The following is a 26,975-nucleotide window of genomic DNA, read 5'->3' as shown; positions in this document are numbered from 1 at the left end:
ACTATGCAAGTATATTTATATTTTTAAACAAAGTAAATACAAATATATTGTGCCCAAATCCATGCTTCTTGAAAGCACATGCTTTATGTCAATATATGAGGTTAGCTTCTCTGGCTCTTGTAGTTTACTTTATTTCCTTTACTTATGGCAGTCATTAACCTCCAAGGCTGAAATAAATGTTATCTTGCCAAAATAAAGGCATTTTAACACGTCCTTTTGATCTCTATTAGGGAAAATGCCAGTGAAGTCTACAGCAGTATTGATAATAAAATGAATGCAGATAGTTTAGACTATAAAGTATATAAAGTTTTACATACTCATTTGATGAGTCTGTAGTTTAAGGAGCATCATTGTGACATAATCATTTATTTTCAAGTACATGTATCTGCAATGCATTTCAATTAACATTCACAGTAAATGTTAAGTTATTGCTATTTAGGTAGATGTACAGCATATGGGAGGTAGCTGTGATGACCAGGGCAAACTAGTTTTATAATAGCCATGGATGGATATACAGATCGGGTACCTTTAGCAGACTGCCTAAAGAATGTACAAGGTCAAGAGAGGTTAGACTGCCAAGAAAAAGCTAGAAATGCACATGGAGGAAACACTGTACGTGTCACACTCGGAGTGTGAGGATGCTTATGACATTTTTTCATGGCAGAAGGAACTGCAACCTGCAAATAACATGCTAATTAAAATAATCAAGCTGCTATCTTGCATTTATTTAAACCAACTAAGATTTTATTTATTTATTTTGTTATTGTTCATTACTCCACAGGGGTTAAATTAATGAATGCTTAATGATATTAGTTCACAATTAGATCACTTATGTTTAACCACATGGTTTCTATGCATACACATATAAATATAAATTTTGGGCAGATAGATAATTGTTCAACACTGCAGCAATTAAACAGCTGTAGCCTGTCTCATGTGTTAAGTGATGGAGCTGCGGGCAAGTGGCAAAGCAGATGGCCATGTACACCCACCCCAATGATAGAAAATCCTTTTTTTATCCATTATAAAAAAATAGGTGTTGACAAATCAAAACAAGGCAGCTTTTCGTCTCATGCAAATTCACACATTTGCAATTTAGATTTTTATTTTTTTAATCTATTTGAAGTGCTAAAAGACAGAGTTAAAGTGTGTCATGGTAAAATGATTTTGCATCTCTGGGATGCTGCACACTTTCAACCAACATAATTTAGCTAATTTTATATAACTAGGACGGTCTAATGGAAATGCATCTGGTCTTGTATTCTTACTGATGGAATTTTCTTTGTCCCACGTTTTATTATAAAGTGACCAGCTACTATTAGGGGAAAATAGTACACAAACACAAATAATGAAGAGACATTGTAATCTGTATTTGCTTCAAACCATTTCTCAGAAAAACTATTATTAATTTTGTTCTGGCTGGAGGGGTGAAGGAGAAGGGTACTCAGTACATCTGCATGGGTGTCTGAATAATTCTTACTGAAGTCAGTAAAGCTAATGCCAGACATTCAGGGTGGGTATACGCAGAGGTTCACTGGGGAAGCTGTACTGAACTAGACCTGACCAATAAGTCCTAAAAGAGGAGTGTAATATTATCACATCAATAGAAAACCAAATTATTTGAAGGAATTGCCTCTATAGATGTTTTCCATATTATCTGCACATCTTTATTGATTTTTCATTTATTTAAGGATGATATTGTGTGCAAAAAGCTAGCTGTAAATAAACCCTAGCTACTGTTTTATTTGTATTCCGTCCTTAATTATATATGTAGGTAGCCATATTTGAATTTTACCTATGGGTGCTTTCTGCTTTTTAATTTAACACCAAAAATAGGCTTCACTGTCCATTTTATCTCTTTATCTGGCTGCACATCAGATCATAAAATACAAATATAGGCTAATTTTAGGTTATGTAGTTAAACACTCCTAGTTGCTGAATTACAAATGCTATCCATCACATACATTCATGAGCATTTTCTTGCTACATGTGCAAAGGTCATCTGCTGTTCTACAGAACACTTACAAACGCTTTGCAGCTCATTCCAACTGGTTTCTCATGTGGTTGGATTGCAGTTCAGTGGCACACAGCCCTAAGACGCTGCACAAAGCTTCTGGAAACCCAAACCACCTTTAAATGCTTGCAAGAAAAGGAATTTTAGTTGATTTTGTTCCTTTCAATTATATCAAGGGTTTTGGGGCATTGTACCACTATTAAAAAACACCTATCTGAACACAAGCTTCCTATAAAAATATTTTCCCCAAGTATATGACATACCAAACAAAATCAGGTGAACTTTAGCAATAATTCTAAATGATAATGTTTGTGAACAGTTATAATTTTCCTTTACCACCTGCTGCCCTTTGAAGTAGTCTAGAAATGTATTAAGTATATACCTCAAAGAAATTTACCACCTTATCCCTTTCTAGTCATCCTGGCTAAAATCAGGTTTAGAAACTGTATCTTGTTCTGACTAATAGATGTTTCTTCAAGAAGCTGCATGCACTACAAGTTTTCTTACGTTTGGGAAGAACAATTTAAGTTTAGTAAGATGTGAAATAATGAATTGTTTTTCATTTCTTGCACTCTTAAGAACTTGATCTGATTACATTTCTTATATACTAAATAATTCTTCACAGTTTAAACACATGTAAAGGTCTCCAAGGAACACTAGTGTTAGGAAAAATACCATGCAAAATATTTACAGCAGTCCTTATTTTCCACAGGAACTGATGTCTTATTCATTTTAGGATAGATGTTGACAAATATCTATTGAAACTGGTAATAGTTGTGAATCTTCACATTGTTTGTGCAATTCCCTCGATGCATGCATTTCATTTTCAGGTTTCATGTTGCCAGCACCTTATTCCTTGGTGTAATATAGGGGCGACAGGGCGGTATGTAATGACATATGTGGCCAACTTGTGTCTAAACAAAGAATCTCACATTTGTGATCAATAATGATCTGCTGTCCCTCTGAAGCAACAAATTCCAATATATAACAAAGAGCTATTGTAGTGTAAAGGAATTATAGTAATTCTCAAGCCACATTTCCAATTTGTTTGACAAAATGCAATAAACAACCCAAAACCAGGACCAAACTGTGGGGCACCAAATGCTTATACAAATCTGACCGCTGTAATGTGGATAGCGTTAAACAGATCTGCAGCATTCTTGAGGGCCATACACAGGTTTAGTTTTGCAATAAACATTTTCTGACTCTTTATAAATCATTCCTTACTTCATTAACTGTTGTGTATAAGGGAAATACTAAAATTGTGTGCAGATCTTGGCATTTGAGGAATGAAGTTGAGGACCTCCAGTGTTAATAAATCATCTACAATCTATTCTATGTAGTTCAGTGGCATGAAAACATACAAAGAACCCTCCTTTTGGTGGTTAAGATCTACTTTACACATGCAATTATTGTCGTTGGAAAGGATCTTTCACAATCCTTTCCAACGACTAAGGACTGCACGATGCATGAACGAGTGCTGTACATACAGCACCAGTCTGCTCTATGGAGAGGGGAGGTGGGGAAAGACGGAATGGCACCACGCTGCATGCTCTCATCCTTCCTTTTGCATTAGAATTGTTTGTCGTCCATCGTCCATAGATCCGCCAGGAGAGTCGTTCAGACGATGGATGACGGGCGCTGTACACAGGCCAGATTCTTGTCCGGTACTGGCCCTGAGCCGATTATCTTGCGAGAACCATTGGATATGTGTACGAAGCTTAATTCTCATCTATTTACCTAGGTTTCCCTGGTGAATAGGACCTCCTCAGCGATCAATGAGGGTGATTTAATTAGGTGTGGTGAAGTTCGGAGCGGCTTAGCTCAAGGGTAGGGCTCAGCCCTAAAATCAAAATGGCTAAGAAAGGCAAAACAAATCACCATATAATGCCTGCTCTTAGGCATGATATTTACCCTAACAAAATTTAAATAGCCAAGTTAAAATAGCTCAAAGTTAATAGTTAAATTTCACATAATTTATAACAACTCTTAATGTTTAAACCTTTCTAATACATATCTGCATGCTACATTCATGATCCAAGGTAAAGTTATGTTCCCTTTATGCACTGGTAGAACACATTACTAGAGAAGAGGGACTCTGAAAAAAGTGAATATTAATAGGGGTCTTGTAATAATTAATACTGTTTACAAGATATCCCCTCTGAGACAGCCCTAATAAAGCTTTACCATCTAATCTGTTCCTCAACATAAACAATGCTCACCACAAACAGATGTCAAGGTAAAACTGGGAGACCTTATTTATAATAAATCTAGGGAGGGCAGAAAACTGTCACTCTTCAAGCTATGCAAAATGCTGTCCGCCATGGCTAATAAATCACAAATCATATCCCAGGGCTGCATTATCAACCCATATGACTACCCAGGCAACTAGGAAACAAGCATAATACAATAATATAGCCTTCTGGGCTATTTATTATAATACATGCACGAAGAATAACAATATTTATTGCTACACTTTGCATAATAATTCATGCTTTGGACTAGATTAGCAAAACTATACTAGAAAAAATATAATGTGCTCTTATTTCAGTAGGATTTCTACAGATTTAAGAAATTAAGTTATTTTTAGAATTATATTCTTACTGATTTATATTTCTAGATTTTAACAGTGTACTATTTAATATAGATGAAATAAATTACAAGTAACAGTAAACAGGGAAAATGAGCATAAAACATCAGTTAAAACATTTATCACTTTTGAAAAAAGAAATGCTAACAGATATAGGTTAGTGCAGTGCGGTATGTATGTAGATTTCACATTAACTTTGTCACTGAAACCTGATTTATAAACCTAAAATCACTGATTTATAAAACAGGATTTTGCTCCCACATGTTTAGATGATTAAAGTCGACCTCATTCAGCAAACAAAGTCAAAAACTCATTTGCAAAAACACAATTATTTTAGCTTAGTAAATGATCAAATGTTGTGCTTACTTCATCTATGTAATCAAATAAAAGCAAAAATCCTGTCATTTACCCTGGTGTTTAAGTGAAGATTAATTTTGAAAGTGCAGATACCCTATCCCATGGTGTAGCAATGAATGCTCATAGGAATGGATTAGCAGCTCAAAAGCAGTGACAATCCTTCTGTAAACAAATATGAGGGCAATATCAATAGACATTGTATGTTACAAAACTAGTAGGTGTCACATTGATTTACAATAATCAGTACAAATCTTCTGCTTTTACATGCATACAGGTTATTGGCTATACAATGAACATGAGATAATAATCAAACATGTTGCTGCTTTCAATGTAAAGCAAGGAAGCCAATACAAACCTATTTTTAATAAATAATCTATTAAGTAGTTTTATATTAGTGAGACCAAGCACAAAGCAATGATAACTTTCATCACACTTCAATATGTGTAATGTTCTATTTGATTTTAATACCAGGTGCCACATTTAAGGTTACAAGCTTTGTTTTACAGGTTAGTACCTACCTACAGATCCACAGGGTTCAGGGCTGTCCCACTCCAGTCCTTGAGGGTTAAGATTTACACAAGTTTAGCAAATATCTTAAAGGCGGCACACAGGCCTGTTTTTTACTTTTAAGGTCTGGAGTTTGACAGCCCTACTATAGTTTAGAGAATGATAATAAAATATTGAGAGGTGGGGTTTGAAAATTAAGTTCATACTATGCCCAGATGAGTGTTTAATGTTTGGTCTAAAAAAATAGGGTGACACAGCAGGTCCTAATACAGGAACAGATAGAGAAAGGGATTCCTCAAGATAAAATCTAGTATTGTAATGTTAGCACTCTAGACCAGGGGGGAGAGAAATAGTTCCAAAAAGCCAGATTTTGAAAAAAAACTTCTATATTTTGGCTACTTGCATGGTGGTCAATGAGAAGGTAAAAAAATGCAAAAAAATATACTGTTTTTAAAGGATTACAGCATGACTTTAAGATTATTTTATCAACTGTTTACTATTAAGTCCCAAACAGGAGGGGGAACTTTACTGAGATCAGGATTCTTTCCAGTGAATCAAAAACAGGGATTGTTAAAAGGATTAGCAAAAAAAGCAGCTCCCTCACTGTCCTAGTGAAAAAAAATCTCTGCCTCTGAAATATAACTAAAAATGTCTTCTATAGATCTAAAGTTCTGTCTTCTTCTATCACACACTCCCTATCCTATCCTAATCAACAGCTAGGATCAACAGCTGATTCTGATTAGCAAGAATCAGAATGAGAAGGAATCCCCCCCAGGACACATTTCTTCCACACAGTGAAGAATAACAGAATTTTTTTTTTGATAATCAATTCTTTGGAAATCTTCTAACCATTCTAAGACAAGGCTTGATATGGGGAAGATATTTATTATATTATCGTAACTTTACAAAGTCATGGAAGATTTCTTCAACACAGGGACTGAAAGTTACATTGGTATTCATGTTTTACATTACAGCAAGGAAATAAATCTATATATCTCAATTAAGTAATGTTAAAAGGTCATTTCCCACAGACATTTCTAAGTTTTTCAAGAAACATTAGAAACAAATTATTTAGCAAAAGTAATAATGGTTGTATGAACTGACAAGTTGTTTTTGTATTTTCATTGTATTGTATTGCCATGTATCCCTTTAAAATACATTGCACCAATAAAGAGATGAGTGTTTGCGTCTGTAAAATATTTCCTTATAGATTTAGTCAAAATACATCTTGTTTTGTAAAACAAAATGAGTATTTAAGTATATACATAGCATCAAATCCCTTGAATGGCTCATTACACCAAAGAGAAAAGGTTTTAAGCCTTTAGCCTTATAAACACACACAAGTGATATATAAACTAGTCTAGTTAACCTAAATATTTTTGCATGCTTCTAACTTTATGAAACTACAAGCATTCTGTGGATTGAAGAATACAAAGTCTGAAGTCTCCTACTAAAAAAGCAGGATATAGGACAAAATAACTTTTGGTTATAGAACTTTATGATAAAATAATATGGATGTATACAACATCATATTCTCATGCACTAACATTTGTTTAGAAAACAGGGTTATGTGTGCAAATGATTAGCAAACTGACAAGGAGAATTAAGAGTTATTAGTGAAGTTAAATTCACTGCTTTCACACAAATGGTTCTGTCATCTCACAAGGATTATGGTGACCATTAATGTATGATTGAAATGACAATGGAAATACCTCAAGTAGGATGAGAACTTACCTATGGTGCAATGCTCTCCATTCCATCCCTGGTTACATTCACACTTGCCATCTTTGCAGGTACCATGTTCCAAACAGCGAGGGTGACATGATCGCTGGTTGCAGGTGGGTCCTGTCCACCCTTCTTCACACCGACATGATCCACCCATGCAGACACCATGAGAGCCGCAGTCAACTGGACAAATTTCTACAAAGTAAATATAAATATTAGACAGGTTAGAAATGTTGTAGTTTGATTTATTGTTCATAACTACAAAAAACAGGACACCCGAACATTACATGGAGGGCATCTACTTTTAAGAGTCAATTGTCCTCTTCAGTCATATATACAACACACAGTAGCAATATAAACTTTGTGTATATTTATGTATATATGTATTTGTAAAAATGAAACTAAGCAGTATTGAAATCTTAAGAAATAGAAAGCAATGCTTATGCTTGATTAAAAAAAAAACAAAAAAAAACTGAACTAACACACTATTCACTCCCTTGCCTTGTTCCACTGTACACTTCAGCTAATTATGTAGACTAGCCCTTAACCCACTCTTGTACACGGATTTTGACTTGAAGTAATTTATAGATATAATAGGCTCACAAAGTTAAAGTTCGGGAAAGCTATACTACTATAATTACAGGCCACAGATGACTGTAAAATGCTTCCGTATCTTTATTGTGCCATATTTTACCATGTATGGATTAACCTTTTAGACCCAGGTAAACCTCTTTGTTCCAAGTCACATTTGACTCACTTAACATAATACATACAGACAGATCCAGTTCAAATACTCATTAAGTATGACATACGATAAGTTTCACTGCATACTTTGCTTTAAGTGCATTCCTAAATAATGAAATTGTGGCCTATGTAGTAGATATCTAGGGGATAGAAAATCTATTTACCTTTTTTTTAAAAGGTTTAATAGACTATATGTATCACATAATGTGACATCACCCCAACAAACATTACATCAAAATGTTGTTTTTTTTCTTATCTACTGTAGCTAAAAAACGGGTGGATGTTTAGCATTAAAAGGGTTAGTCCTTCTAAAACTAATAGGAAAGCTAAGCTAATTAGGAACTAAAAGGAAAGCTAGCATAGGAGCCATAACATTATATATTATATAGCGTATGGGTAGATGCCTCTCCACCCATAATTCTTTAGGATATATGCCTGTCCATAAGTAGCCTATATCTTCTGATAAAAAAGACAGTTCTCCCAACAAGAACAATGGTAATTTAAAGCTCTGGATGACTTCACCCTGATTTCGAACTTAGAATATATAGGTTACAACGTAAAAAGGAGAAGGGTCTGAAGGAGAATTTATGGTGTTCATGCAAGCTCATATTGTATGATAAATAGTACCACCTACACTGCCCATTTTATTTCAGTTGTGCTCTCTCTTTGCCATACTTGCAAAAGTAAGACCATGAAGGGAACAGTAACAATATATAATAAATCAGTCTGTGTTTCTATGTGGTATGATATTAAAGATCTACATAATCAAACCCCTCGAAATGTTTTTTTAACATGAACAGAGCCTGTACAGGGCAAAGTGACAGGTTTACCTAAAAGCATATCAAAGTAGTAGCTCTGTTTTCTGCCAAGAGCAATAAGAAGTAACCCTGTATCAGTTTCAACCCATCTTAGCTTATACCCTATGTGACAGTGCCCAAATACCATTTGCCAAAAAACCTTGGCTCTCAAGTGGAATGAAGGGTAGTATCCGGAACTACTGGATAATTCTCTACTAATAATGTGAGGGAAGAAATAATATAGTTTGTAACAATTATTATTACACATAATTTTATACAGTATTGTTATAATACCAACTTATTACACAGCACTATACAAAGTCCATAGTCATGTCACTAGCTGTCTCTCAATCCAATTGCTTAATCTTGAGGGGCCCACAATCCAATGTCCCTATCATAGTCATATGTCTTTATTACAGTGGAAGGTTAAGTTTGGGGGATGGGGGGAAACCAATTAACCTAATTGCAAATTCTTGAATTATGGGAGGAAACCCACGCTAACACGGGGAGAACCAGCAAACTCAATGCAGATAGTGCCCTGGCCGAGATCCGAACCTGGGACCCAGCGCTGCAAAGCCTAGAGTGCTAACTCCTGAGCCACCGTGCTGCCCACCACGAAAAGTTTTTTAGGTGAACCTGTTTCTTTGCCCTACATGGGCAAAGCACTGGTCTATTTAAAAAAAAAAAAAACATCTATTGCTGAGTAGATATGTCTTATTTTCTTAGCAGTATTTGCTTGCATTTTGCTAGTAAATTATAGTTTCTATCAGCCTTTGATGGAAAAAAAGAACATAAATAATACCTGCCATTACAGAAAAAAAAGTACTTTCTGATCGGCCTTTTGTGTCATCCCTACTGTCCTGGGGAATAGAAAGTCCTTGGAGATTATCAACAATAATTTGTGTTTTACTTAATTGAAAATGATCATAACTATGTTATCAGTACAAATCAGGATTTTAATCTAGACAAGATGATCTAAAGGTTTAGACCAGCTTACATGTTGCTATCTCCAAAATAATTATATGTGCATGACTGCATTGAGTTCTGCTTCTTCATAGAAAATAAAATCAATGAAAATGTAACATTTTGTAAAATGAACATTCAAGCATCTATTTAAAAAGCAGTCAATCTAACATAAAGTAACATTTTCTGGTCTGGTAATAAATTGCTATTACTATTCACCAGAGATTATTGCTGAATGTCATATTCACTGCTCCAAAAACAACCCTTTAATATGGACAATTAAAACATTGTAAAGTATTGTCCTTTTTTAAGGGCCAAATCTGGTTGAAAAAACATGAGGTGTTCTTAGTCTCCTAAGGAAAAACTGAGGGCAGCCTGTGAGTCCAAAACATCATGCTTCAATTTGCCCTTGGGGGAGGCATCAAGGAACCCTGCATACACATATAACGCAGCATTAATGTCATCAAGTCTAAGTTCCTGTGAGGATCCAACATTTTTAAGTCGTTTAATACGACTCTTTTGTGTGTGAGATCATTGCCTTTCAGGTACTGCTTGTTACCTTATGTCTATTTGAGCACCACTATATATTTCACTTGTGTGGTCAAGGATATTTCTTAAGATGACCTGTCTTGAACACAAGAAGTATATAAATGTCCCACCAATATGTTCTTCAATTGTGCTTGGCACGAGTCTGAAGACATTTTTCAGGAACATTTAGACAGGAGTCTATCAACAAGGAAACTTCAGTGCAGAGAACATTCTCTGCTCCCCCATATCAACTATTACTTTGCAAAAATGCCCATTTCAATCAGGCATCTGATGTAACTGAAGTTGTTTGTGCTTATGACTCAGCTTACCATTTATCTATGGGGATTGCAAAAAATGCAGAGCATTAGGTTCAGCCCACTTATGAGCATCTCAAGCTCCCTCATGACGTTGTTTTGAGAATGTCCAGTATAAACATCATTGGCTCCCTTGTTTATTAAAACAAGTGCAGGAAAACGTAGGGAAACAAATCTCCTTTTTATCACTGGAATTACAATGTTTTGCAAGTTGGCTTTTAAAGCAGATAAACTGAATTTTGCATGATCTTACTTTCTGTAAGCTATACTAAACAAAACTTTATCCGTTGACCCATTTCTGGCGTAGTCCTGTCACCTAAATACACAATGCCACACTGACAATTTAAAATATACCTGCATACATTTAGGAAATTTATAAAAGCCAATACAGGTATAGTGTGGTGAAATAAAAAGACAAGAAACTTGATCAAGTCCCCACTGAGCAGTGAGCACCCTGTAAAGAAACAAATAACAACCATTACATTTTTGGCTGCAGACAGAAGCATTTAGGGATTGAGACTTTGAAGCTGCACTTTGGAAATCAGAGGCATGGATGTCCACATGCACAGCACACATGCAGTTACCTCCTTTTCATGTATAGAAAATAGATTTTACCAACCTTTCATGCACAAAGAAGACTGCCATTTTGAAGATACAGGGAATATTTTAGAAGAGAAAAGCAACCTTTTGAGTTTCATACCACTGTAAAATCACTGATTTCCAGCTAAATAATATTTGGGGATATACTGCCTGGGTTAAAGGATGCAAATTTAGACCAGGATCAGTGAAGAAAACCTATTATGAGCTTAGACAGACCACCCGATTAAAAAGATGAGCAGCAGACCATGTAATTTTTCTGCATGCAGTCACACAGTGGAAGAGATATCTGATGTTCTGTACACAGTGGTTCCTTATGGGATTATTAGTTGTTCACCATTATCTTAGATATTTGGGAGAACCTACACACTAACTTGTCTGGCAAGCATATGACGAGATGAACTTATAATTACCAAATGTATAACACTTCTCAGAAGCTTTGTAATGTTAAAAGAAAGAACATTTATTATGGGACATTCAGGTAAATTGTGGATTGTAACGTAAAACATAAGCTCAATGTCTTTGGGTTTGCCGATAAAAGCAAACAGGAAATCGAATCAGGGATACTTTGCATTAGCACAGCTATTTAGGAAATTTGGTTAGTCCACTAGTTGTTTTCAGAACCTTCTATAGTCACTCCTCTTGTTTAATTAGGAAATCAGAGATGCCTGTCCAGTCTGGGATGATCCTGCAGTGCAACTCAAAGCCAACATTCCGAAAACTGTGACGTCCACCGATGTCTAACTGCCATCTAAAGCCTATGAGCTGCTGTCTTTCACCATACTGAAGAAGGATGCAAATTATCTAGTGACTGCATCATTTATCAAAATCAGTAAAGTTTTTAAACTTGTAGCAAGAATACATGACTAAAACTAAAAAGAATCCTTGGACATTTTTGTTTTCTCTGTCAAATCACTTCTGTTTCCAGTAGGTTAAGTTTCTTATTAAGAAAACAGTGATGGCTTGATTAACTTCAAAGCTCCAGAATATCAACCTAACGGTGGGAGAGAGAGGGGTTTATTTCACCAGTACCTTTTTTTGTTCCATCTAATCAATTTTTCATTAGGGTGAAGGTGTTTATCAGCTTTTAGCACACAAGCTTTGAACACGATGCGTCAATCTTTGTAATGAACTTATTAATTAGAGCTAATTTAATTCAAGTGGAATTGAAGGTCTAATTAATGGAATGACTGCTTATGAAGATAGAGGAAAGCTGTGTTGATCTTCAACCTAAACACTGAGAGGGAAGTTTTTCTTCCCTCGAGCAGGAGAACAAACCGATTCTCACTATGCTTAGATTTATTACATCATGATTACAGATGTCTGAAGGTCACCTCCTGCTTTTAAGATTATGTGGTCCTCAAAGGTTATGCTTAAAAAGAAAATACACAATCTGTTTTAAAGACGGCATTATTTGTCTCAATAAAGGCAGCCATAAAAGCTCACTTTCACGTAGGTAATGAAGGCATAAGCCTTGTTTACTGTCGCTGGTCTCTGCCTGTATATGCATTTCAAACAATATTCGGAGCTCAGCTGAATTAATATCGCATGCCTGGAAGACTTATGCTTAACCCTAAAATGTTTATTAATTTAAGGGGCCCTGATGACTGAGCTTGTCAAGGCATTTTCTAAAACTGTCAAGGTATTTTCTAATAATAATAATATTAATATAATTATATTAGTATTAATAATATTATTATTATTTTATGTATTAGTGTCCCACTGAATACATCAAAAACTGATTGGAGAGCTGTACACTGGTATATGCAGCTGGAAGTTGGCAGCACTGGGTTTACCTAAAAACAGATTGCAAGGGGTAGATGTGTTCCCTGTGTGAGGCGTTCCACACCAACCAGCCTTGCACTCCTAAAGAAATATAATGATCTGAATGTATTTATTGTTGGTATAGATATTTGTTTGTCATGCATGCATGGTCAAGACTGGCATTGGGCAATAGGATATTTGACTACCTGTTGCTCCTGGGAGTAACAGTTAGATCCATAAATATTTTGGTAGAGTCAACTTTTTTCTAATTTTGGTTCTGTACATTACCACAATTAATTTTAAATGAAACAACTCAGATGCAGGTGAACTGCAGATTTTCAGCTTTACGTCAGTGGGTTGAACAAAACGATTGCATAAAAATGTGAGGAACTAAAGCTTTTTTTACACAATCACTTCATTGTGGGGGCTCAAAATTATTTGGACAATTGACTAAAAGGCTATTTCATTGGCTGGTCTGGGCTATTTCTTCGTTATGTCATTATCATTTTAGCATTTTGGCCTGGAGTTGATTTGGGGGGGGGGGGGGGGTGCGCTTGCATGTGGAAGATTTTGTTGTGAACAGACAACATGCGGAGCTCTCCATGCAGGTGAAACAAGCAATCCTTAAGCTCCAAAAACAGTAAAAACCCATCCAAGAAATTGCTACAATATTAGGAGTGGCAAAATCTACAGTTTGGTACATCATGAGAATGAAACAAAGTACTGGTGAACTCAGCAACGCCAAAAGACCTCGACGTCCACGCAAAACAACAGTGGTGGATGATTGCAGAATCATTTCCATGGTGAAGAGAAACCCCTTCACAACAGCCAACCAAGGGAACAACTCTCTCCAGGAAGTAGGCGTATCGATATCCAAGTCTACCATAAAGAGAAGACTGCATGAAAGTAAATACTGCAAGGGTGCACTGCAAGGTGGAAGCCACTCATAAGCCTCAAGAATAGAAAGTCTAGACTGGACTTTGCTCAATCACATCTAAAAAAGCCAGCACAGTTCTGGAAAAACATTATTTGGACAGATAAACCAAGATCAACCTTTACCAGAATGATGGCAAGAAAAAGTATGGAGAAGGTGTGGAACAGCTCATGATCCAAAACATACCATATCATCTGTAAAACATGGCGGAGGCAGTGTGATGGCTTGGGCTTACATGGCTGCCAGTGGCACTGGGACACTAGTGTTTATCCATGATGTGACACAGGACAGAAGCAGCAGAATAAATTCTGAGGTGTTCAGAGGCATACTGTCTGCTCAAATGCAGCTAAATGCACTCACATTGATTGGGAGGAGTCTCATAATACAGATGGACAATGACTCAAAACATACAGCCAAAGCAACCCTGGACTTTATTAAAGCAAAGAAGTGGAATATTCTTGAATGGCCAAGTCAGTCACCTGATCTGAACCCAATTGAGCATGCATTTCACTTGTTGAAGACTAAACTTCGGACAGAAAGGACCAAAAACAAACAGCAACTGAAAGCCGCTGCAGTAAAGGCCTGGCCGAGCATTAAAAAGGCGGAAACCCAGCATCTGGAGATGTCCATGAGTTCAAGACTACAGGCTGTCATTGCCAGCAAAGGGTTTTCAACCAAGTATTAGAAATTAACATTTTATTTTCAGCTTTTTAATTTGTCCAACCACTTTTGAGCCCCTGAAATGAAGTGATTGTGTAAAAAAAGCTTTAGTTCCTCACATTTTATGCAACCTTTTTGTTTAACCCACTGAATTAAAGCTGAAAGTCAGCAGTTCAACTGCATCTGAGTTGTTTCATTTAAAATTAATTGTGGTAATGTACAGAACCAAAATTAGAAAAAAAGGTGTCTCTGTCCAAATATTTATGGACCTAACTGTATGTACCTAAAGCACTACCATAAAGTAGGGATTCACTGGGTTTGCATTCCCAATGTAGCTAACAAGCAAAGGTAGGAACTGTGTATCAAGAGGACTTCAATCTATTTTACTCTGTAGAAAGAGCACACTTGGGGCTCTATTTATAAAACAGGGAATCTTACATGTCAGACATTCCCTAATGGGAATCAATACCGGTACCTGCCATTAAAACACATGGACCAAGGATACCAAGAAGGAATGTTTGAGGGAATATGTGATTCCCTGTAAAAGAGACATAGTGTCTTTCCATATGTCATATCAAACAGGTATGCAATAGTTTATTATGCACAGGATGGTATAGGGAGATTCTAAAAGTGATATAAGGGTCACATAACTAAAATCTTTTTCTGCCAATAAAACATTATTAGAAGTTTTTAAACAACCATTGTGCCATGGATCTACCACATTTGGTAAATTCATAATAGACATTAGCAAATGGTCAGATGAATCTTTTCAGCTAATATCTTCTGGTCATAGCAACAGGGAAAACACCAGTGATCAGGCAAGGTTTTCTTACTTGTTCAGTTGCCTTCATTTCCAGGAATGCATTTTATGATTATCATTTAATTTCGTGTCTAAAGGGTATGATTAAGATATTAATGGATTAAATGCATAAAAACTAGATATGTTAATATTTGTCTTTAAAGCGTAAAAGTTTCTATACTTTCTGGTATACACATCTTTGGTTAACGGTACATTGCCAGTTATAACTCAGACAGGCATGGCTTATTAAATATCTAACTCTTATTGCTGACGCATCATGTGACACATACAATTTCCAAGATGAATTTATGCTATCGGATACAGAAAACAGAATAATTTTCATAAAGTTACATGCTGTAGGCTATTTCTAGAAATTTTTGATAGCGGTTCTACTCTTCCTTTTCTCACAGCTGGTGAATTACAAACCAAAATGAAGGTTTCCTATTGTATATAAATATGTATACAGTTTAATAATGAATTTTGAATACGTGGTACTTCCCTGAGATGCCATTAGTTTGAATGGAATTTAAAATGCAACAGTCTGGCAGCTAAATGAAGAAAATATTACAAAAACATGGGGCTGTATTCATAATCTATTAATGAGTTTGTTATGAAATTATCAGACAAATTTCCTTGTTGCCTAAATGAATGATGATGGTATAACAGAACAATAGACAAGGGATTTAGCTAGGAATTGATTATATTGGCACACATGGCTATGAATGGGCAAAGCCTGGAGTTTTATTGATTCTTTTACACAGGGCCCACAATAAACTTTGAGTTTTACAACATACACCCAATATTTACAGCAGTCCTTGCTTTAAAGTAACACTGGCATAAATAGAATCACAGAATACTTTAGAACCCATGTTGGATATAGGGATATTAGGGTAACAGTGGCTGAAAGAAACCTATGAAAACATTGCAAAAACATGGAAACCTCTGTAAGAAAATGTCTTTAAATGGAAACGATACTCATTTCCAGGCCCTAAGCCCCTCCCCTTTTATATCCATGCCATTTAGAACATGTTTCTTGTTTTATTCTTGATCGGCTGTAGTTTAAACATGTTATTAAAGTGTCATTAAACACTATTGTTGTTTTGCGGAAGAGAATCTAACACCACTCTAAATTACTTTATGTGCTAATATTTTTGCTTATAATGATTAACAAATACCTTCTACATATTTATGTACTTTTTGATTCTTTATACACAGTGATTTAATCTAGTTTTTTGAAGAAAATTGCCTATTAACACTATGTATAGAACAATTTGGTTATATTGAAGAGATTATGTGTATAATGGAATTGTACTTATTGTTTTTTATATCTTGTTGTAGTGCTGATACATCTACTAGCTGTACCAGTTACATCCCTGAGGAAGCAGACATAGTCTGCGAAACATGTCGGATGATTTCAACATATGTAATGTGTACAATGTATCTAGCCCATGTATGTTAGAATGTCAATTAGACTCTTCCTAAAACTTGGTATAGGGGAAAAGGCATGCATATTTTATTTGTTGCTTTTTATTGAAGAAAATACAAGATTTATGATAATTTGTATAATATTCACTGCCGCTAAAGTCCAGTATCTTTTTGCTTTTGTATTCTTTAATGCATATTGGAGATGTTGGCAGGATTACCTTCTACATTCTAAATACCTAGTGATCCTACCAGTCATCACCACTTAAGCACTTCCTTAGTCAGAGTAATAAAACAAAGCAAGCCAATTCTTCATCTTAGGTGTTGCCAACTGCCCAGGTTCACTTTTAGTTCAAAAAAGTTAGTTGAGAAGGGGAAAAAAGTATTTAAACTGCCTCTTAATATAATAAAATGGATTGAGAAAATAAAATACATTTTTACCCTGCATTTGGTGAAATAATTTTAAATGTTAATCAGAAAAGCTCTCCATACAAAGCATTTTACCTTTGTCCATTTATTGGTCAAAGCAGCAAAAAGGCATACAAAATAATCACATGACCTCCATGAAAGCCGCCCTATTCGGACATATTTCTGTAAGTTACAGGTCTACAATTTAAAAAAAAAAAATTTAATGAAAACCTGTGACGCTTTTGGAACAGAAATCTAGAAATCAGTGTAACGCTCAGGTGGCATTTATTCTGTGTGTGTGCGTGTGTGTGCATGTGTGTCAATGGCTAGTAAAATTATTCAGGACGCTATTCATCATATTCTATTTATATGACACACCCTACAAAGCTACAACTGCCAAGACCCCATGGTGTTCACAGGCCTTGGGAAGAACAGCAGAGGAGAGGACAGCTTCATGGGCAGTGAAGGAGAGACAAATGCTGAGCTAGGAAGGGAGTCAGAGCAAGGTCAGCATAAGCACAGCTAGGTGGGCAGAGGAGTTGCTACACTAGATAAGGCAGCACTTACCTAATAACATCAACAATGCCTAAACTGAAACTACAAGTAGAGCATAGAGAAAACCAATCACCTACTGCACAAAGACCGGGCTGGATTCACAAGTCTTAACAGGAAATGCTGTGGGCAAACCAACTTTTAAGTGAGACTGAGGAAATTTGGAGAGGAATAATTAGAGAAGAATGGAAATATTACTATATTTGGCTATTATTATTATTACTATTAATAAGAGATTAAAAAGGGAATTGACTGTGTCTCCACTTGAAAAACCCAACCCAACACAAGCGTCTCACTATACTTTATTCAAGGAAGTCAACAACATAGATAAAAGGCAAGTTGTAGTGGAGATGCATATTTCATTGATTCTGTTTTGGTTACTATGACTGTAATCTCATAAAAAATAACTGGATCATTTTATAGTCTAATAATTTATGATTTTTTTCTTTGCAAATATCAGTGTGACTTGTAGTGGAGTTATAACATGGTTCTTTGACAATAGAAAACAGAGTGGGCACCTAATACGCTTTCATACCTGTAGAGCAGTCAGGTCCTGTCCAATTAGGATCACAAGTACAGCTTCCAGATTCTTGTATGTAGGTCCCATGGCCAGAGCATTGGTCTGGACACATTGATTTTAGGATTTCACAGTTGGTGCCGCCCCATCCTTGATTGCAGTGACATTCACCATGAATGCACACTCCATGGTAGGAACAAAAGGTATCCAGGCAATCAGCTAACAGAAGAGTAAACACAATTTACAGTTTTAGGTGAGTAAATATTCTCAGTTAACGTTTCCATATTGAATTATTTCTTACACAAACACACTGTATTGCTATTACATACCTAAACTAAAGCTTAACAAAGATTACTCACATAAAACAGGTATAATCCAAGGTTATCCCAAATACCATAACATAACCACTCAGTAATTATCAATTCAAAATGCTCCTTTTGTATAAAAACAGAAGATAAAAAGTTGTGGTACTGCCTTATAAAATATATACCTGCCTTCATTTTGTGACCTGCACTTTAAAACAAAGAATTATGGACAACAGCTGCCCCTTTTTATTAAGGTTTTATAGAAAAACCCTACTATGAGAATATAATTATGCTGTTTTGTATGATGCAGTAATCTATCAGCTGAATACTTCACATCTTCCTGCACTGCTATTAACGTTCTTGTGATGATGAGACTTAATTCAGCAATTTGACTCAATAAAACGTTACACTTGCAGGGTCAATGGTCTGAAAATTTAATTCCAGGGACTTAATTGCATTGCTTTTCACATGCAAATCAAAAAAAACAATTTGATCATGGAAAGAAAATGGTGGCTTCCTCTCTAAGCCAAGACGAAAGGGTCTATGCTCTACATAACAACATCACAGATTTCCTAATTACATCCAGTAGTGCCGAAAGCCATGTATCATGTTTCAGATGAATCTAGGTACAGGGTGAATGTGAAATAAGCTGGGTTTACTTTTTTCTCTTCATAAATCATTACAGTCATTGTATATAGATTTATATGTAAAAAAATTTGAAAGCATTTATGCTTTGCTGTCAAAGAAATTCACAATGGGACATTTTGTTCTTAATATGAGTTTAGTGTGGTCAGCATCATGATACTAGCTTGGCCTGGGGTAAAGCAGGACAGGTAGGTGTGGCAAAGAGCTGAGTTTGTATTTGAGCCAACACCCAGGAAAGATGGACTAAGGAGAGCTAAGCACTGGTAAGTGCAGTAAAAACAAATTGTCACCACAGCAGTTAGAGTTCATTTTTTTTAGACATCACATCTAAGTTAACAACAAAATGATGTTTAGAAAACAGAAATGAAAATGAATTATGCTTTTGTAATGGACTGAGAATTTGGGAAACAATTAACTTTTTTAGAACCAAGAATCTATCACAACCCTTACCACATGGTACTTGCTAATTGTTTAATAGAAACAGAAGAGTGCAAAAATTCACCTTTTTTGTTTAAAATTGCATTCAGATAGTCTTTGGTGCCTAATAAATGACCAATGCAAACATATTTGTCAAAGATCCTTAGAGGGACTGAAATTCAGACAGTAGCAGGCAATCAGTAGCTCTGGCTATACACTTGATCTTCACTTTGGCAAATAATGACACTGCAGTAGTATTCCGAAACAAGGTTCATTTTCCTCTTTAACTTTTCATATTAGTGCATTGTAGAAGTTAACTATTTTTATCCTTTACTTGGTATGCTAAACCAACAAAAATATGAAAATCTTTCACAGCCCTCCATACATCATATTTATGGTGTTTACCTTCCTCACAGTTTTCTCCTTTATAACCTGAGTTACATGCACAGGATCCCATGATACAAACTCCATGGCCTCCACACAAAGGATCAATGCACTGGATACTAGGGATATCACACTCCGTTCCCTTCCATCCACTATAGCAAAGGCATCGTCCTTTAGAGTATTGACCATTCCCATTACACAGGACGGGACAGGCTGCTGTGAAATATAACATGACATAAAAAGAATTAGGTTAGTTTTTTTATGCCAGTGGTGGAAAAGCTGAACCAAAACAACAAAGGATAAAGCAAATAAATAAGTATGTCAGCTGCTTGTTGTTGAAACAGTGACGGCTTGTGTTCCAGCATCTTAGCTATATTTGCTTAACAAAAGAAAAGCAATTTGTGTACCTCTTGAACAATCGGGACCCAGAAATCCAGGAAAACAATGACAGGTTCCTGAAACACACTCTCCGTTTCCATGGCAATTCCGGGGACATTCCACAACGGAATCTGTAAATAACAGATTTGGTGAGACTGTTTATACAAGTCTGGAAACTGAAGACCTGCTCAGTTGTTGCATTACAGATTTCTCTTTTTTTATAATTTCCTAAAAAGCCACCAGACCACCAAGTTGCCTAATATTTTGAACAAAAGCCAATATTGACTTCTTCCTGCAATCACTGCCTACAATAGAACAGGATTAGAAGTTTCAATTTGCTATGACAAAAATGTTCTGAGTGCAGAGTATTTTTAATGCTGTTTGACTAATTCAAAACGACATTCTTGCTCACCATCTTTGCAGATAGTTTTACAGTAATTAGATCAAACATAAATGCACATCAGTAATCTCGTTCAGTAGGCAGTAAACTTTGACCTTTCACTCAATATAATACTAAGCAGGAGAGAAAGCTAAAAAAAAATATTTTTGATATGTGATATGTGAAATGTGAGAGCTGAACTGCCTCAATTTTCCTTACAATTGCTATTTTACTCAGCAAGCCATATAGTAATCAGGCCTCCTTGCTCATCACATTTTTCCATTCCCAGAGAACCTAGGTCAAACTAATAGCTACCATAATGGTAGACTGGCTTGATGCAGATTGTTGTTGAAGTTAATACGTTTTAAACAGAATAATGTTTTTAATAATGCAAATTCAACTTTGAAATGGCTTATGGTCCTCTATAGGTGATGATGCAAAATTTTATGCTGCCCCCTCTCTACTGTAGGCCAGATACTGTAGGCCAAGATAACACAGGTTGAAAACCTTGGAAGGTTAAAGAGAAACTGCATCCAAAAACATATAACTAGAGGTAACCCACAGCGTATCAGGTTTGGGAGACAGAAGTAGAACAGGATGGTAGTCGGAGACAAGACAACCATATGGGTATGAAATGATGGAGATAATTAGGGGTATATAAAAGTAGAAAGTCATAATTCCAGCCCCTTGAAGGTGGGGTTGGGACAAACATTCATCAGGGATGATAAGGAGACTGATCTGAGAAAACCCATGTAACAACAGAAAATGGCTATACAACATCCCAAATCAAGAAAAGACAAGGAGACACAAAAGAGAAAATCATAACCAAAGACTGTGAATCATAGGTGACCAGAACAGACTAAGTAAATTAGAGAAGTGTAGTCACAGACAGATGATGAAAGCAGCAAAACTGGTAACACACATCAAAAACAAAGGTTAAGGTAAAACAAGGGTTTAAATAACCGCGCATGAGAAAAAACAAAAGAGTACAAGTAACAAGATAGCAATACAAGGCACAGAATACAATTTAAGAAGGTTACTATCCCAGCACATAACAAAGGGTTGGTATTGGTCTGACACCAGGCTAATAGTGGTTGTTAATTATCCCTTGGCAGAGTATACCACATAGTTGTAGTAGCAAAGAGTAGGAAAGGGCATAGGGCAATACAAGAAGAAAAAGACAGGAAAAACAAAGCAAAGACATTATAAGAGAAAAAGGAAAATACAGCTGACAAAGAGAAACCAGGGAGGGACTGCACAAAATGCTTAGAACAGCAAGGAGGGATGAAACACCGAGAGCCTAGAGAGAATCAAAAACTAATTCTCACACTCAAATTTTACATACTCCTTTATTTCTCTTTGCCCCTCATTCACTAACAAAGTTAGAGAAATTTAAAGTTACACGTTCCATTTTTTAAATGAGCAAAAGTTTTAGGAAAGAATGGACTATAAATCAAAGCTCAAGACCCAGGAAATGAATGGCTTGCCTTTGAAAACAGAATATATTATGTAATACATGATTATATCTTTGCTAAACTAAAGCTCTTTGTCTTTTATTTATTAATTAAAAGATGCATTTACCAACAGTAGCCAGTCAGAAATAAGTCAGTAAAGTACACTGCCACAAGTGAAATATGTAGGCTGCCATTGCTGATGTTCTGGTGTAATAAGATAAGGAATTCTGCCATCGATTAGCAACAGCAGTCCCCACATTTATTCCATCACTGGTAATAAGAGAAATGATGGGGTATCTTTTTGACAACCAGTAAATTCCAAAATTGCCAACTCTTAATATTGTTCACAGTTAGTCACAGAGATCCAGTGATTACATGGTAAGATAGCAGTCATTTGGCAATCACACTTACTTGAGTGAACTTACCTATAACAATAGTATTAAAGGACACAGGTTCTGTGTTTTTGCCATCATTATAAAAGGCAATGTGCCATATTCCAGAGTTGAGATACTGAATGAAACCAGCTTCATGAAGACTGACAGATCTTGGGATACGGCCTACTTTATCAGACTCCAGCAAGTTGCGTTTTTCTCTGGAAATGAGTCTGCTGCCTTCCAAAAGCTCTACAAAATCATACTAGAATAAAACATATAGAAATTGTTATAAGAAATGTAATGAAACAATGTAATGCTACATTTTTTCTGGGCTAACTTTAATATTCAACAGTATTTATATAGCGCCAACATATTACTCAGCGCTATACATTAACTGGGGGTTGCACATGACAGACAGATAGACACAGACAGTGACACAGGAGTAGGAGAGGACTCTGCCCCGAACAGCTTACAATCTAACATTCCTTTATGAAAGTTTCAATGAAGAAGAGAATAAAGTTTATTCTCCATGTTTAATTTATAGTAACTGTGCTTACACTATCTGGATGTGGCAAAACATGAAATAAAACCTTTGATTGGAGACCTAGATTTTCTGTCTGTGCCATTATTATCCTAGTATTCATTTCATTGGAATTTATTATGAGTATTTAAGAAATAAAAACACAATAAATAGAAGCTATCATTTATTTAGTAAAGGTATATAATAGATGAGGTAGTAGCTAGACATATCTATGCTTTGTCAGACCATTTTCTATACTAACCTTGTTGAAAATTATTATATTCAAACTCACATTGCTTTTGAAAGATAGCAAAAACAGTTTCTATCTTGATATATCTACATATCAGACAACAGATTATATCAATAGTGAACTACGAATGCTGTGCAGAAAACACTGCAACTATACTAAAAAAGAAAGTCCACCTATTTTACCTCAAATCTCAATTTTATATTTAAAAGTTTGTACTTTTTTATTATTTGTAGGCACACTCACTCCTAATACACACAGTTATATTTAGATCCCTGTTGCATATTCCCTTTTATATTTTAATATGTAGGCTATTCATATAGTTATACACAAGGTAGAGACAATAGAAAAGCATGTTTTAATCTGAAATTAAGTTAAATTACTAGGCACAATACAAATGAAAAACTGGTAATATAAAAGTAATTTTATTTACTAAATAGAAACAAATAGGCTGTTACTTCTAAAATGTTACAATCACTCTTCCCATTCTACTCCTCCAAGTGCTTTCATTTTTAGATCCCTAAATCTGTTTCACTTTTTGTCAGTTAAGTCCTTTTTCAAGGTCATCAAAACTATATTGATCTTTCACAGTGAAGTGATGAAAACCTCCATCACAAGACCAAATTTGGGAATTTGACTTGACATTACACCTTCACCTCATATACTCCTTTGAAAATTATCTTTTAGGGCAGAACACAGCTTCAAAAGGGAAAGAGCTTCGTCCTCCATCAATGGCGGGTCACATATCTTCATGACTGAATACATTTTAATTACTGGCCTACGGCATTTACAGATAACCAAGAATTAGTTCTGCCACCAAGGTAACTGACAAACATAGGGCTAAATATGAGTGAGTAATGTAAGAGTGAAAAGCATTCCCACAGCTGCATATTGTAGGCTTGCCATAAAATAATAGTGCTTGAAACTACCTAAAGCCCAACTCCAAGCAAAACATTTATCTTGTTCTAGTTAAAGTATGGGGGATTTTGAAAATTCAAAGTCTTTATCACGTATTGCTGTCTGTGGGGGACCTATTTGATCTTCGTGACATGTCAGGACATCCATCAAGGAACAAGACTGTAAGAAATAAATCTATTCAATGTGGTCACAGACAGAATAAAAAACTGGCATGAATTTTAAACTTTTCCCTACTCACAAATAGCCCAGTTAAAAGCTTTTTGTTCTTCAAAAGCATATTTATAATTATTATGAATTAATATCTTTGGGGAAACACAGTTTCAAATGATTTCTATTAAACAAAAAAAATTCAGACAGTTACTTTTGGTTCCAGTGGTTTGGCATTGCATGGATTTGATTCAGACACATTGGTATAGAAGCTCCAAGATAAAAAAAAAGGTGCAATTACTGTCCATGTTTAAATAAAGAGAACTATAGGCTAAGTTGTTGGAGGGAGAATATGAAGGGGTCTGTTTATAAAGCAGTGAATCAGTCTCTCAGCACATTCTCTGCTAGAAAATACTCCAGGTAAATGCGGTTTAAATTGCTGTAATTGATTCTCCAGCAGAAAATGCATGTTAAATATCAGGATTACCCTGCAACCACACAACTATGAGGCTCAGTGCACAATATTTCTGGTATTATCATTTCTTTTCAATGCAACAAAACTTGATCCAAAAATGGCTGCATCAGATTTACAGGGTTGAGCCCTAATTGCTCTATAAAACATAAACATCAATATTGAGTTAACTCATCAAGCTTACAGTAAAAATGCATTTAATGCACCTAGGCACCTCTGAAACCCCATCAATTACAGGGCTGAGGGGTCAACACTGTTTTATACCCTAAGATCGCATGAACTGAAATGTGGAAATCTCTAGAAAACTGTGGACCAATTATCTGTAAAGATATTAGAGCATTTATTTGCCTTTCACCAACCATAAAGCTCAAACAATGCATTTCTAAGTCACTGGAATGCCCTTGTCAGGAAGAAGAAAATGTTTTTTTTTCATAATAAGTAACTTCCCTGTACTGACCCCTCCACTCTCTGAGGTTTATTTCTTGGAGGAAAGGAATAATAAAAATGAGTGCGGAGTTTGCATTTGACAACGGCAGCTGGCTGTGCCTGCTAATGTTTCTTGTACATTTTAATATGTGATTGTTTGACTATGTGTAAAGTGCCCTGTCCCTCACCCTTGTCTTTTTCTGCTAGCTCCACAGAGAACGAGAGCATTACATACATTCTTTTATAAAGGAATTTGGATTCAATATGCATTCATCCTTCCAATACAAAAACAAAAAAACAACATACAAAAAAAAAAAAAAAAAAAACAGAATGCAAAGGCCCCACGGTTAATCATTCAAGGTGGCTTTAGACTCATCCCACCTGCTGAATCTATTTATTTTGAAAAAATTACCTATCATTTATAAACTTCTCCACTGTGACTGTTTGCAGGAAAGGTAAGTGGTTTAAACAAATACAACGAAGACCTGGCAGCACAAAAATTCACTATTAACTAGATGGAACCTGTGGTTTGGAAATGCTCTGTTAGAATTGTGGAGATTCATTAGCCTGTCTGGGAGTTTAGCCCTTCAGGCGTTTCCCTGGGATAGCTCCATGGCAGGATATACTGCAGGGAACAGCAGCAGGACACTTCCTACTACAAGCATTCGTTTTTCCCAAAAATCTTTCTAACAATTAGGCTCACACTCAGCCGTAACTGTATATGGCTTGTGACCAGGGAAAAAGAATTGGTTAAGTGGGAACATTTGCTTTTCAAAATGAGCATGTTAGAAAATAAACAAAGGGTGTTACCTTTGACTGGAACAAAGTGAGAATTATTTATAGAATACATTTAATCCATACAACAAGTTTGATAAAGGTACCTACAGATGAAATTGATTGACATAGCAGCAGTGTTCCTCAGCTCCAGATTTTTATAACATTGTACTTTTCAGCCTGTTGGATACTGCTCTGCAATTAACTATGCAAGTGTTGATCACAGTTACTTGTAAGTAAAATTTCTTAAGTAATATGATATATATATAGTATTATCAGCTTATAATTTCCTCTCAATCACAAATAAATATTTCTGCACTTTGAACACAAGAGCACAAACAAATTGGTCATATGCATCCAAGATAAAGGTTAGTTTTCATAACACTGTAGTATGTATAGAGTCTTTAGTTCCCATTTTCTTTAAGCTGGCAAATACAGTGATTTCTTATAGAGAAAGCATTTTTAGCCCCATTCTTTAAATTACCTAAAGATTTACTTGGTATCTGTGTCATTAACATATGGGGCCTGATTTATTAAAGCTCTCCAAGGCTGGAGAGAATATACTTTATCAGTGAAGCTGGAAGATCCAAAAGCTTGAATTCATCTGGTTCAGGATTCAAAACATTTGCTGGCAAATTACTTTGAATAAATCCATTCCAGGTTTGCTGGATCACCCAGCTTCACTGATTCAAATGTATCCTCTCCATCCATGGCCTCTGTAACATTTGGATTGTTTTTGTTTCTACCCTTTTTTTCCAAATCTTCTTGCTATATTACTTTTTTACTGGATTTCTGTTTGTAACTTTGCAATTCCACCAATCAAAAATCTCTAGTTTGGTTAAACTTGATAGAAGATTCTAAATTGCTTGGTAGGATCTTTGTGCTGAGGAATGCAACACACAGTGTGCCATCCTGGTAGCATGTATGGTGCTGTACAGCTTGT

General features: G+C 35.7%; 1 protein-coding gene across 16 annotated transcripts in view; it reads right to left on the bottom strand.

The window, feature by feature from the left end:
- TENM3 (teneurin transmembrane protein 3) overlaps positions 1–26,975 on the bottom strand; it is a 699,726-nt gene that overhangs the window by 103,786 nt on the left and 568,965 nt on the right. For 15 of the 16 annotated variants that reach the window (XM_072406089.1, XM_072406092.1, XM_072406097.1 and 12 more), the window contains 5 exons: positions 22,580–22,790; positions 20,351–20,452; positions 19,965–20,159; positions 18,211–18,411; positions 7,203–7,388 (listed from right to left, as the gene is read on the bottom strand). In XM_072406089.1, coding sequence (XP_072262190.1) covers positions 7,203–7,388; positions 18,211–18,411; positions 19,965–20,159; positions 20,351–20,452; positions 22,580–22,790 — 895 coding nt within the window. The remainder of the gene's footprint in view (positions 1–7,202; positions 7,389–18,210; positions 18,412–19,964; positions 20,160–20,350; positions 20,453–22,579; positions 22,791–26,975) is intronic. The other variant, XM_072406090.1, reaches the window with a different exon arrangement.

This window comes from Pyxicephalus adspersus, chromosome 3 (genome assembly GCF_032062135.1).
Source record: "Pyxicephalus adspersus chromosome 3, UCB_Pads_2.0, whole genome shotgun sequence".
Taxonomy (NCBI): Eukaryota; Metazoa; Chordata; class Amphibia; order Anura; family Pyxicephalidae; genus Pyxicephalus; species Pyxicephalus adspersus.
The sequence above is the reverse complement of the archived record's forward strand: the minus strand, read 5'-3'. Positions and strand labels throughout refer to the sequence as shown.